Source organism: Vanessa cardui, chromosome W (genome assembly GCF_905220365.1).
Source record: "Vanessa cardui chromosome W, ilVanCard2.1, whole genome shotgun sequence".
NCBI lineage: Eukaryota > Metazoa > Arthropoda > Insecta > Lepidoptera > Nymphalidae > Vanessa > Vanessa cardui.
In genome coordinates this window covers 3,786,603-3,801,995 of record NC_061153.1, presented here as the reverse complement: position 1 = coordinate 3,801,995, position 15,393 = coordinate 3,786,603, and the positions used below count along the sequence as shown (strand labels likewise).

The 15,393-nt window shown below is 36.1% G+C and overlaps 1 protein-coding gene across 1 annotated transcript; it reads left to right on the top strand.

Moving 5' to 3' along the window:
• Nucleotides 1–5,093: 5,093 nt before the first annotated feature.
• LOC124542449 lies at nucleotides 5,094–5,525 on the top strand. Its single transcript, XM_047120396.1, has one exon. The coding sequence runs from the start codon at nucleotides 5,094–5,096 to the stop codon at nucleotides 5,523–5,525; it is 432 nt and encodes a 143-aa protein (XP_046976352.1).
• Nucleotides 5,526–15,393: the final 9,868 nt, after the last annotated feature.

Sequence of the window (15,393 nt, the reverse complement as noted above, 5' to 3'; positions counted from 1 at the left end):
TATAAACAATTAATATTGTTTATAATTAAAGAAATTTGACTTTAACTGTCAGTAACATAACCTTCAAGTATTTTAGTTGAATTCTCCTTACAATTTTACGTTAACATACTTATACATATTTAGAACAACTATTACTATTTATAAGTAAAATGAATTTGCAAAGACATTATCTATATATAAATTTTTACTTTCATTTCCTGCTTATATTTTTATGTTTCAATTATTTTGTTATATTGATAATACCTAAATGATTTGTTTATTTCATTATTTAATAATAATCATATATAATTTGGTGTATATATTTAATGGCAATTATATCTCATTGTCATTATATGATTATATGGACCAAATTATATTTATATTACTCGATTCTTTTTTCTAGATCATGAATAATCTGTATGGTTGTGAATGTTTGAATAAAATTATTGTTTGTGATTACAGTTTCATAGAAGAAATACAAACCTGGATACTATAATAAATATAGGTATATATTGTATATAGGTGTATATAGGTATATATAAATGTAGTTTTAAATAATAAAACAAATAATAATTATTGTAATAACTTTGGTTTTATTTTTCCTAAAATATAATATTATGTATTGCATACATAAGTTATGTATTTACACTAAACAATAAAGATTGTTTAATTGTTTGTTTTAATGTAACCATTAATTGAAAAAGTATGAATAACCACAACATAACTACATATATTATTAAGCAATGATAATATTTTTGAAATTGGCTATTTATTAGTGTTTAAAACAAACCACTGTAGTCAAGAGTATTCATATTTATTTATAGATTTTTCTTTTGAAATTATGAAGAAATTTTTAATAATTCCTACTTCAAAATTATTATAAATATGTAAAAGTATAAATATAGGTAAAATGAAATGAAGAATATTAGACTACTTAGAACTCGATTTACGATTATATAATGTAGTTATAATTATTGCTATATTTGGAGCCGGTGTCAGCCACGGGCACACGCTTCAGCAATCAAAAGAAAGAAGCGATACGAGCCCCTTGATTCACCCAGTATCTATAAAAATTAATTTGTAAAAAACATATTTCTTAAACTATTCTCGTATTGTTTTTTGATAGATATACTATAGGGTTTTTCTTGGCTGACACCGACTCCAAATATAGCAATAATTATAACTACATTATATAATCGTAAATCGACTTCTAAGTAGTCTAATATTTTTCATTTCATTTTACCTAGGAGGACTCTAAAAAATATGTTAAATATGCAATTATTTTTATTACTTTTTAGTACATTTTTATTTGTTTTAAAATAGTGTTTTGGTTGAAGTCGGTTTTTCTTTTTGTTAAAATTTTATTTATTTTATGATTTTAAGTGAAGCTGATGTAGATTAACTAATTTTTCTTAATATGGATAGATTAACCGTGCCGTTTATATGAATCAGAAACTATTTCGGGAACAATTTCAAAAGAAACTTTCGAATAAAGCAAAAATAGACTTTCGAAAATGCGGCTTTAATACGTCATGCGGCATAAACTACAAGGTACAACCCTCGAAAGAGGGTAATCGACCTCAGTAAAAAAATTTTGCAAAAGAGCTAATATATGTCGTACATCATATGGCATCACATCATATACACAAAATTTGATTAAAGACAGGAAGTGATACTGCCCCATATCGCACCCTAACTGTAAGTCGTTTAGGAGTTCCATCACTACATAGTATAAAACAAAGTCGCTTTCTCTGTCCCTATATCTTTATATCTACGCAACGGATTTTGATGCGGTTTTCTTTAATAGATAGTGTGATTCGAGGGGAAGGTTTGTGTATATAATACATGAACAATATAGTAAAGAAACACTGAAAATTTTAGAAGTTTGCAATGTGATATCGTAAATAAACAAATTCTGTAGTATATTTAGTATCAGTATTGCACCCGTGCGAAGCCGGGGTGGGTAGCTAGTTGATTATAATATTCGAATATGATAATTACATATACATAACCACATTACGGAAGGTGACTCAAATATCCAAATAACCTATAAATAAAAGATTCGACCGAGAATCGCTAACGTGCTCCTCAGACTTGTTACGTTCCCTTCCGTTCCGTTACTTTGTCATGGATCCTATGCTCAGAACCTTACCAAACTTTCACCAAACTATCCTTGAAGTATGTATTTTATAATAAAAAAAGAATCATCAAAATTGGTTAACGTGATTTTCAGTTATTCACCTATTTGTCGCGCATATACATAATGCAAATTTAAGACTTATGTCGTTTTCATACGGATACCATCATCGGAAAAAAATAAAATTAAAATGGGACCCCACGGGAAGCACTACCTTTCGAACAAAAAAAAATTATCAAAATCGGTCCACCCAGTGAAAAGTTATGAGGTAACAAACATAAAAAAAAAAAAAAATACAGACGAATTGATAACCTCCTCCTTTTTGAAGTCGGTTGAAAATAAGTAAAGTATTTATATTATGTTTTCGAATATACTCATTTAACCGAAAGGCACAATTAATAATAAATAGATCTTCTGTTGTAAAATTTTGTTCTCTAGTTTAAGTAATTTAATAATAAAATATTATTAAATTACTCGAATGTCTTTACAATTATCATTTATTTTAATGAAATTAAATAACGTGTTGGCATCCCATAAAAATAAATTTTAAATTTACTCACCTTGCGGTTGTATCATATTATGTAATTAGGTTATATATATAATAATATTTAAAACAATATGTGGCGAACATACACACTTAAAATTATATTTTATACTAATATAATTATTTATATACATACATACACATACATATATTTAATATATTATAAATTATACTTAAAAATAAATAACAAAATATTTACGTATATATAAATAAATACAATATAATATTTACACTTTAAATATGCATATATTATTATATATTTAATACAATAATACAACATATATTTATAAAATAAATTTTATACATATTATATTAAATCGACGCACATAAAACTCGCGACAAGTTTTATACATACGTAACACGGACCGCTCCCTGCGCCTGCACCTGCGGTCGTCTCAGGAGCCTCGCTATTTGTCTCAAATCAGTCACGATCCCGACGCTAGACGCGAAACCCGTGCCACCTTTTATGTGCTCACTCACTTATACGCTTACGCTATACATACTTGTACATAGCTAATAGTTTAATAGTTTTGTGTTATCCTTTCATACTGTGCTTTTTATAACTTTTGTATCTTCGCTTCTATCTTCCTTGCGCTTACTCTTTCTCCTTCTGTGTGTGGACTTATATTGTGACAATAAAGACTGTCTATCAAAGTTTACATTTTAATAGTATTATTTGAATTCTCGATAGACTTATCATTATCTCCTATAACTGGTGACCCCGTGGAACATTTCATACAATGAGTAGCGACGGTGAGACCGCTGCATCGGGACAATCAGTGAGAAGAACACGTGTCCGCCATCGCGTTAAAAAGTGCGAGCGTGTATCAAGGGATCGGGACCCATCAGCCGAATTATGCCGCGTTGGCGTCCGCCTGCCGCCATTTTGGGTCGAAAAACCAAAGATCTGGTTTAAATTAAACTAGTTATACCGGATTTGAATCGCGTATATTAATTATTTTTGGCATCCCGACGTTTCGAGCACTTTACAGCGTTCGTGGTCACGGGTAGACTAAGGTGGCATTTGTCTATTTGAGGAACAAAGAAATATTATTTACAACTACCGCCAACGATTTCTCAATTGGTATCTTGAGTAACGTTCCGGTTGCACGCAGAAGGCACTGACTGTATCAGGTAACAGTGTAACATCACTGCCTCACATCAGGTTATTTATTGTGGAATGATGAATTCTATGTACAAGTTGACGGGGTAGCCATGGGTTCTCCAGTATCCCCCGTGGTCGCCGATTTATTCATGGAAGACCTGGAGGAGAGGGCTCTTCGCTCCGGACCAATAACACCTAGGTTTTATAAACGGTACGTAGATGACACTTTCACAATATTACCTAGTGATCTGACATCTGCATTTTTAGTACATCTTAATTCTATAAATAAAAACATTCAATTTACTATGGAATTAGAGGCAAATAATTCTTTAGCTTTCCTTGACATCCTTATTATCAAGAATCCTGACAATACATTAAGTCACACAGTTTATAGGAAACCCACACACACCAACAAATACCTCAATGGTGACTCGCACCACCACCCTAGTCAGTTAGCTACCGTTGGCAAATCTTTGTTTCAGAGAGCCCACCATCTCTACGATGCTGAACACCTAGAGGACGAGCTACGTCAGGTCAAGCTTGCACTCCACCAGAACAAGCTGCCCGTGCCTCGCCAGCATCGCAGAAGCCGTATCAAGCCACCCACAGTTGAGGGACAACCTGCATTTCTACAATATGTGAAGGGAGTTACAGACAGGATTGGCAACATCTTGAAGCGAGCTTCGATTAAAACCGTTTACAAGCCTCATAAGAAAGTGAGCCAGTTCTTGAGACATATCAAGAGTAACATTCCTTTACAAACTGCGGGAGTATATAAACTTGAATGTGAGTGTGGTTTATCTTACATAGGCCAAACAAAGAGGAGTATCGGTACCAGGGTCAAGGAACATATAGGAGATGTCAAAAATAGGCGTTCTTCAAAGTCTGCAGTCTGTGAACATGCTCTGGATAAACCCAACCATTTTATTCGATTTGATAAACCACAGATCCTCGCTAAAGAACACAGATTCATTCCTAGAATGATACGCGAGGCTATTGAAATTCAAAAACATCCGAACTTCAATAGAGAAGATGGTTGGAGACTTTCTAACACCTGGGATCCACTTATTAAAAATTTAAAATCCCAAATCCAACAGACTGCAAGACCTAAAGATACAGTCAGTGCCTTCTGCGTGCAACCGGAAGTCGAAGATATTATTGAAAATCCGCCTGCTTCCGGAAAGTTCGAGAAGTTGAAGTCCGAGCTGATAAAACGATTATCTATATCGAGGCAGAAAAAAGTCAAACAGCTTTTACAGTCAGAATAGCTTGGTGATCGTAAGCCTTCCCAGTTTCTACGACACCTACAGCAGCTGGCCGGACCAAATATGCCCGACGAGTTTATCACGGACGTGTGGACCAGCCGCTTGCCAAGCAATCTACAAACTATAATCGCTTCTCAGGCCAATATGACGCTGCAAGATCTAGCTGATTTAGCAGATAGGGTGCACGATATTGCACCTTCATCACCGCACATAGCAGTGGCTTCAGTATCAAGATTGGAGTCGGCGATGGACATGATGGCTCGACAAATAACTGAGTTAACAAAACAGGTCAGCGAGCTCACAACCAGACACCATCGCCCGCGTTCCAGAAGCCGACACATGCCACGTCAGAGGACCCGTTCGACTTCTAGAAGATCGCACTCAAATTACAAGAAGTTTCCAGTATGCTGGTATCATTACAAATTCGGCAACCTGGCGAAAATGTGCATACCCCCATGCGACTACGATTCGGGAAAAGTAAGCGGCAGTCGGTAATGGCGACGTCCGATTGCCCTTCCACCACTGGTCGCCTGTTCGTCACCGATCGCGGTTCCAGGATGCAATTCCTCATCGATACGGGAAGTGATTTAAGTGTTTTCCCTCGAGCTGCGCTTCGTCAACCACGTGCGCGAACTATCAATTATGTGCGGCGAATGGTACTATAATTAACACCTATGGTAATGTACACCTTAAACTTAATTTAGGTTTACGTAGAGACTTTGAGTGGCGCTTTGTAGTAGCTGATGTTTCTAAAGCTATCATTGGCGTAGATTTTTTATCTTATTTTAATTTGTCAGTAGATGTTAGAAATAAACGCCTTTTAGATAGTAATACAAATTTATTTACGGTAGCATCAATAAATGTAGCAGACTGTTTAGTGTCTAGCGTTAAGGTCATGACCGACAATTCTAAATATAACAATTTACTCACAGAATTCCCGGAGATTACACGACCAGCTGGACCGGTGCGCATTATTAAACACACAATTACTCACCACATTCGCACAACATCAGGCCCCCCAGTGTCTTGTTCCCCACGGAGGCTTGCTCCAGAGAAGCTTAAGATCGCTAAGGCTGAGTTTGAGGAAATGTTGGCAAACGGTACAGCTCGACCATCTGAGAGTTCCTGGTCGTCACCATTGCACCTAGCCCCCAAGAAGGACAACGGCTGGCGTCCTTGTGGTGACTACAGATTACTCAATGCTAGGACAATTCCGGACAAATATCCTATCCGACATATTCAGGATTTTGCACATAATCTGTCCGGTTGCAAAATCTTTTCAACATTAGATCTGGTTAAAGCGTATAACCAGTTACCAGTTTTTGAGCAGGACATCCCGAAAACGGCCATTACTACTCCGTTTGGACTCTTCGAGTTTCCATACATGACTTTTGGCTTACGGAACGCAGCTCAGACCTTCCAAAGGTTCATAGACGAGGTGACACGTGGCCTAGACTTTTGTTACCCTTACCTCGACGACATATTAGTATTTTCCAAAGACGAAACTCTTCATGAGAAACATCTTCGTTAACTCTTTACGAGACTACAAGAGTATGGAATACTAATAAATGTCTCGAAATGTCAATTTGGCGTAGCTGAGGTCACTTTTCTAGGTTACCATATTTCACAAAATGGTACTAAGCCTTTGGAAGGAAAAGTAGAGGCTATAAAGAATTACCCAGTTCCCAAGACAGCTAAACAGCTTCGCAGGTTTCTGGGGATGGTAAATTTTTATAGGAGGTTTATACCTCGAGCTGCTCAGATCCAAGCTCCTTTAAATGCCTTACTTACAGGTTTCGTCAAGGCATCACAGCCAGTAGACATATCGCACCTTCAAAGTTAAACCGTTACTAAACGAAATTATAAAATTTTACAGGAGAGCCAAAATAAGAAAAAAATCACTGTTTTTTCTCAATAAGTCTAAGTTAATTGTATTTTAAGACTTTTTATGAAGTTATTATTATAGATATGTGTTAACGCTATGGTATGTGATTTATAAAAAGTTAATATTTTTATATTTAGTCTTATTTATTTTGATTTAAATAATTATAGTAACACTTTACTATTAATTATTTATTAATTTTAATATATTACTATATAAAATGCAGTTCAAATAATGTTACTATACAGAAAACTATTTAAGTTTCAAAGATAATGATAATAATACTAAATATTTCAATTATACATCATTGAGTAGGCGTTTTTGATAATGTTATAATAATTAAGAAATAAAAAACATACGAAATCAGCTATGTTTTATTAAAAACAAAAGAGATCCATACAATCATTTGGCTTAGTTATTTATTAATCAGTCTTAAGACACTTTGTACCTTTAAATCACAGCAAGTACATCAGCTTGACTAAGAAAAACAAAACTACCAATAAAACTACCAAAACGTAAAAATATAATTAAACATAGTTAACAATCTCAGTATAATTTCCCTAACTCGAAAGGTACTCGAGGTTAACGAAAGTCTTGTTCACATAAATCACGTCATAAATTCACATAATAATAAAAATATTGAGGCAAATCTATTGCCATAATAAAAGCGTAATAAAAAATCAACAAAATCTTAAAAATATTCTCAAAATCAATACAACATTAAAACAAGATATTATTATAATAAGACAATGCGTAATTCTGCGGAATTATATTACTGCCAATTAAAACCTTTAGATCGCTGTTTTTCCTGTCACTTAATTTTAATCTCGACTGATGTAAAGGCTTCAACTGGTAATTTTGAAGATTTTGGGTAGTACGTGTTCGCGACGCACGATTATTATGGAATTAAGGACTTAATATTAAGGACAGATAAGGCATACACGTACAAAGAAAACATAAACTTATTCTTCTGCTGACCGCAGCAATTATCAGAATAGAATGTGATTTGTAAATTATTGTCATTTATTTCTGACGCTCTCTTTGTCAAATATCTCCAAACACACGTTGCTATTTCGTTAGCCCCTCTTAATGCTTCGACCTCACTCCAAACAAAACAATCACAGTAGTCTTGCTAATTCGCTGACAGTAAAATTACAAACATTGAGCTTACACTTGTAATATAAAGTAGATATGTATATAACCTTTCGGAAGTGGCAGCACTGCCTGGAGGTCATAACAGGCAACTATGAAGTTTTCCTGAACCATTGCTTTGTCATTTGACTTTTCTTGGCGACATAATTCTTTTTCAAGCAGATGTTGATCGTATCTGTTTTGTAGTTCTGTTTTATCAACAGCGTTTTTAAAGGAAATGCATAGTTCGCACTGGTCTTTTTTAGGGATGAAAAAGCCTATGTTGTAATCTTCATTAAATACTTTTCTAAATGTATGTATTTTAGCAGCTTCAACACCATTATCCAAGCATTTTGTTTCGTAGTCGGTATAAATATCAGTAAGGTTTCTACCTCCATCAATATATTCACGAGTAGTTTGCTGCCTTAAGTAATGTGATTCTATTCTCGGGATTGAGTCTGTATGGTTTTTTATTCCTTGAATGATATCTAAGCTTACTTTCTTTTGTTTCCCATGTTTACCTCTTTTTTCTTCTTCCACTATTCCCAATTGATTCTTTTTTGCTATTACAGTTGCAATAGGTCGGTTATTAATATTCAACGTATTCTTAAAGAAAATTTGACATACACGACGCTTATCATTGTTAATTTCGAATGAAAATGAATGTTTGGGTCCCCTGTTGTTAGTATGAACTTTATATTGATATTTTGGTTTAATGACATTAATGCATTTTGAAATATAATTCCGTTGCTTAGATAAATCTCCCAATTTCCAATAATTGTCGAAAATCATTTCTCTGTCTTCCTGTTTGATTATTTCACTACATTTAAGTCGACATTTTACTCCACATGGCGGTCCCATCTGCTTTTGTGGCATGACCTTTTTTAGCTTAGACACAGAAGTATATTGACCCATATTACGAAGTCTTTGAGCATTTTGCCTTATGGATAAATTTTTGTATCCTTTACGTTTTCGTTTGTTCGAAATTTGGTTTTCTTCTGGTTCTGGTTGACCCAAACTGCTCGAAATTGGGATTTCCTCTGGTTCTGGTTGACCTAGATTGTGTAAAGTTTGGTTTTCTTCTGGTAAACCCAAATTATCTTCTTCAACTAGCTGCTCGGAACTACTATGCATAGGAGTTGGACTAAATATTACACCTCTAGGTGGAGTTGGTGGTTTGTAATCAGGATCACAATCAGTTTCATCAGGCGAAAAGTCCTTACCAGATTCGGACGCACTAGATGATGATGAACTCGAACTCGTTGATGATGAACTTGAAGAAGATTCTGAGCTAGTAGAATCAGTTCTCGCTCTACTGCTAGGACCAGGATGGACATAAGAATCTGCTTCCATAGTTTGGCTAACCGACTGAGGAAGTGTTTGTTCTTCTTGCAATATGGAGGGAGACCTATTCTGAGTGTCTGCAGTTGTCGCATCTTGTGTAAAATTATAGTCTAGCTGGTCCATGGATATTTATACTGGGGTTCTTCGCTACTCGAGGAATCTTTTTGAGCTTCCATAGCTTCCTTAATGCGAGACAAACGAGAGTTTCGTAAATACGACATGACCTGTAGCAAAAACTTTGTATTATTCGCATATAAAACTAATAATAGACATTTTAAGTCAAATTAATTTAGTCCAATTTTGTAACTTTGTAAACCTAAATTATTATTTTTTATGGAAAAGTGATACTAAAACAAATGTATATGTTTAATATTAACCGTTTCCTAAATTATGAAATAAATAATAAAACGTAAATTAAGTTTAAATAAAATGTAATATTTTACTTCTAAAATTTGAATCCAAATGAATGTTACTTTGAACAAAAAACTGTGACTAACATAATTGTTTCACTATTGTAACTACGCAAATCATAAAATTTACTCCTTGCTTATTGAAAAACTGTAATTAACAAAATAGCCACTATTAAGTAATAAATATTATTAGATAAATATCTAAAAATATAAAGGCAAACTGTAACTATACAAACTGTAACCTTTTACCGGTAAAATGTAATAATGAATTGCATAATTTCTTTAAACTAAAACTGTGTTTAAACAAATTGAAACACCTTACTCATTAAAAAAAACTACAAAACTTACCTTTTTGTGATGAACAGCCGTTACTATCCTAATAATCACACTATGAATTTAAACTTTGGTCATTACTCCGCAACAAACACGTTCTTACTGGTATAGACACATTATTGTATTTAGTGAGCCGATCATAGTTTGGTTTGGTAACGTTATGATTTAACGCTAGATGGCGGTAGAGTCAATTTTTCGTGAAATGGTCACGTTCATCTTGTAGCTTACGTGAAATTGAGTAAGATGGCGTTGATAACTCATTCTTGAAATTTTTTTGTTTAGTAACGGTTTAACTTTAAAGGTGCGATATGTGGAGACTCGTTAACCACTTTCGAGGAATGTAAGGCTAGCTTATGTAACGCAGCTATGCTAGCGCACCCTGACTCAAATTGCAAGCTGAGTCTGGTAACTGATGCATCAAATCTTGCCATCGGAAGTGTCTTACAACAACTAAAAGACGGACATTGGCAACCATTGGCATACTTCTCTCGTAAATTAAGCCCATCGCAAAGGAAATATTCACCTTACGATAGAGAGCTCCTGGCTATTTACGAGAGTGTCAAATATTTTCGACATTGGTTGGAAGCAACATCATTTACGATCTATACTGACCACAAACCACTATGTTACATGTTTAGCGAGCATAAAAATAATTGCACTCCTCGTCAGTATAGATACTTAGATTTCATATCTCAGTTTTGCACCGATGTTAGACACATTGCGGGTAAGAACAATGTTGTGGCAGATACTTTATCGCGCATTGAGGAATTGCACTTGCCTGTAGATCTAGATATACTAGCGAAAGCTCAAGAATCGGACAGTGAGCTAGCTAAATATCTCGCAGAAGGATCTTCCCTGCGTATAAAGAGGTTGACTATCCCTGGTAGCCGTACTACTTTGTACTGTGATGTCAGCACACCGGCACCTAGGCCTTTCTTTCCCCAACCATTACGCAGACAAATTTTCACCAGTTTGCATGCCCTTAGTCACCCCGGTGCTAACACAAGTGCCAAACTTGTAGCTCAACGCTATGTATGGCCACAGATGAGAAAAGACTGTCGCGAGTGGTCTAGGACATGTTTGGACTGCCAACGCGCGAAAGTAAATCGACATGTGTCATCTCCTTTAGGCACTATCGATTTACCAAACGCACGTTTCAAATATGTTCACTTAGACCTCATCGGACCACTACTTCCATCTGCCGGAAATCGGTACTGCCTGACAGCGGTCGATCGCTTTACGCGATGGGCTGAAGCTGTTCCTATTACCGATATTACGGCAGAGTCTGTGGCCAAGGCATTCCTTTCTGGGTGTATTTAGCCAAAAGTTTTTTGACTCTCCATTGCCACTATTAATGACTCTTTCAACTCTCACCAAGCCCCCCACTTCCCTATAATGCGGCGCTGGTTTCGTTTTCTCCATCAAAACGACCTCCATCCTTCATTTGTTGTACTTCTACACGGTCTCCGCTCTCCCTCTTCATGTTTTGCACTTCTTTAGATGACGCAACCACATTCGTATCTTCCAGAACGTCATTTAATATCGATTCGGTTACATTCACAACTTTATAACCAAAAAGAAGGTCACAAGGACTTTTCTGCATTGTCCTACTTACCGTTGTATTAAATCCTATTTGGATCCCAGGCACGTATTTATCCCATGCTCTTTCATCTCTTCCATGTGATTTTGTAGCTAGCGCATCTAATATTGTCCTATTGTATATCTCGACTTGGCCACTTGATCTTGGCGCCGCAACGGCGTTTAAAACATGCTTGATCCCAGTACCTTTTATAAATTTCTTAAAGGCCAGACTCGTGAAGGAAGAGCCACGGTCTGTAATAAGCCTTGTCGGTGCGCCAAAATAGCTTATGTGATCTTTCATTGTTCGCACCGCAGTTGTTGCCCTTGCACTTCTCACTGCAGCAATGTTCGCAAACTTAGTGAAGCTGTCTATAATCTTTGCCATGTCAATACTTTAGTTTCCGGATTGCTGAAATGCCTTCATCCACCATCCGAGCAGTATTGAGCCAATCATCCGTTCCTATATGAAATAAATCCAAAACACGTGCTTCAGCGGCTGCTGCTTCAAATGGGTTACGGCTTAGAGCATCAACACGAGCCATCCCCTTCCCCTACCCGTATTCAATTTCACAATCAAACTCCTGCAATTGAATCCACGAACGTGCTATGCGTGGTACCAGATCTCGTTTAGTAAGGGTTGTCCCTAAGGCGTTGCAATCTGTATAAATTTTGAAGGGAAGATATACGCGAAACCGGTCCAATGACGTAATAACAGCAAGAATCTCTTATTCAAATTAGTGTAATTTTTGCTCATCTATAGTTGTTTTACGGCTGAAATAAGAAACTGGACGTAATAAACCTTCTTTGTCCTTTTGTAACAGAACACCTGCTACGCCATTCTTGCATGCATCAGTATGAAGTTCGGTCTCAGCGTGTGGATCATAAATGGCAATAACTGGCCTGTTAATAAGCGCCTTTTTGAGTTTCAAATGCTGTTACTTGTTCTGAGGTCCACTTCCACTCACAATTCTTGCGTAGAAGGCCGGTTAAGGGTCGTGCTATAATAGCAAAAATGTCTGAAGAAACTAGCAAGGCCCATAAATTGACGTACCTCGTGTTGACCTTTCGGGGGTAAAAATTTTGCTACTGCTTATGTTTTTGCACTACCGGGTCGAATGCCATCACTTCCCACCTCGAAGCCTAAAAAGTAATTTTTTTTTGTAAAAGAAATTACATTTGCTGAGATTTAACGTGAGTCCACCTTCACGCAAGTTCTAATACTTTTCGTAGGCGTGACATTCCTTCTTCGAAGTTGTGAGCTGGAATAAGGATATCATCCATGTAGATCATGGCTAACTTTACTTCTGCATCCGCTAACACTTTATTGATGGTTCGCTGAAACACAAACAACTTAACTAGTCCAAACGGCATTCCTAAATACTCGAATTGTCCATCGGGTGTTACAAAAGCTGTTTTCGGTAGAGATTCCTCAGATATTGGTATTTGGTAGTATCCAGATGCGAGATCCAATGATGTAAAGAACATATGACCGACAAGGAGATTCAGTTGATCTTCGACACGCGGCATTTAATAATGATCTTTGACTGTTTTCCGGTTCAAGGCTTTGTAATCAACACATAGTCTTTTTCCCCACTCCTCTTTTTCACCAAAACAATTGGGCTAGCATATAGTGATGACGATTCCTGAATAATATTTGAATCTAGCATTTCTTGTATTATGCCCTGAACCCAAGGTTCGCTCTGTATGTGGCAGCCGATAAGGACGATGTACGACTGGATCACAGTCTTTCAATTTAATTTGCATTTCAGTTACTGTGGTAAGTCCTAAGTCTTTGAGTCCTGTCGAAAAACGAACACTGTGAGGCAGTGATGTAACAGCTCTGCATATTCAATAGGCATGTTGTGTGTCTGTAGCTTCCTCTTGACAATTTCGATGCAGTCTTGTATGGGTAAGCATGTAAACAATGACTGGACATCAAAACTAACCATTGTCTCATTGTTGGTTAATTTAAGGTCTTTGATTTCACCAACAAACTGGTAAGAATCCTTGACATACGCCGCAGTGTGTCCTCGGAGGGGTGATAATATCCTTGCTATGTGTTGAGCCAATCTATATGTTGGTGTATCGATTTGGCTTACAATAGGACGCAGCGGAGCACCAGTTTTATGGATCTTAGATAACCCATACAGTTTTGGCGGCTTTGCACATGTAGGCACGAGTGATTTTTCGTCCAGATTTAATTTCTCTTGATGTTTTGATATTAACGCGGATGTCTTTTTAAGAATATTATTTGTAGGATCTTTATTTACTTTTTTATAAGTTTTTACATCCGATAAAATCGCGGAAATTTTCTGGTTATAATCACACGTATCCATCACAACGGTCGCGTTTGCCTTATCTGCTCGGAGGACTGTAATGTCTTTATTGTTGCGTAGGTTCTTCAGTGCAATAGATTCATCACGAGTAAGGTTTCTTTTCGGTGGCCGGCTTCGACGTAAAACACTCGAGATGTCCTGTCGAATAGCTTCCGAGTCTTCCTTTGTGATGTTATTTTTGAAAAGACACTCCTCCACATTGCAAATAATGTCTTCAAACGGTATTTTGGATGGAGCCGGTGCAAAATTTAAGCCTTTATTTAATACCGCAACAGTCGATTCATCTAAACTTTGTTTTGACAGATTGACAAGTGACGTACGCGCAGGTATTTGAATTTCCCCGGTGTTGCCATTATTGAAATTGTTATAATTTGATTTTACTCCGCTGAGTTTTTCGAACTTTTTTATTTGTTTTAATTTTAAGTTATTATATTTTGTAGCGGCTCGTTTATTAGTAAAATCGTAGCATTTTTGCCAATCTGTTTTTGATAATCGCGACTCGAGTTCTTTACTTAGGTTGTCAATTTGATCCGTTAACCGTCGCGCGTCAAATCGATGTTCTCGGATGAGTTGTGATAATAATTTCTTACTTGCCTGCTTGAGTATTTTATCACCATGCTTTATGTCCTTCTTAGGTGCGATCCTTACACAAACCGGAATAAGATTATTGTCACGGCATCTTTTCAGGAAGTTTATGGACGTTACGAATCGGGCATGTTTGACTTTTAGGTACTCCAACTGGCGAATTTGATTTGATGTTTCCAGTCCGTACTGGTTCACATAATGTTGTCTTAAATTTTCGCGATTATTACACATTTAAATAAAACTCAATAACTACAAGCCGAGCAGCACAATTGAAAACTTTATTAGAAGAATTTAGTGATCGTTTAAATAAAACTAATTATAACGGATGAATCGCGTATATTAACGAACGAACACTGCAAAGTGCTCGAAACGTCGGGATGTTTAAAAATAATTAATATACGCGATTCATCCGTTATAATTAGTTTTATTTAAACGATCACTAAATTCTTCTAATAAAGTTTTCAATTGTGCTGCTCGGCTTGTAGTTATTGATCACTGCATTGCCATAGTCGTTCATAACAATTGATAAGTTACATAAATTGTTGAAGCCTTTCACGGGTAATGCGCGAGTCATTAGAGTATTCTTCTTGAATTCTATATTTTTTTTGGAAGATAAGTTATGAATCAATAAACTTCCGCTGCCTTTATGAACCTCATACTCATACTCTTTCAGAGCTTCAATAAATTGTTCAAAAATACGTGAGACAGAACTGCTATTATCTTCAATACCTTTAGATTGCCTTCGATTGTAAGAATGATTG

What these genes read in the sequence shown, in the direction of transcription:
- LOC124542449 (XM_047120396.1), top strand. Translation starts at nt 5,094, where the DNA reads ATGCCCGACGAGTTTATCACGGACGTGTGGACCAGCCGCTTGCCAAGC.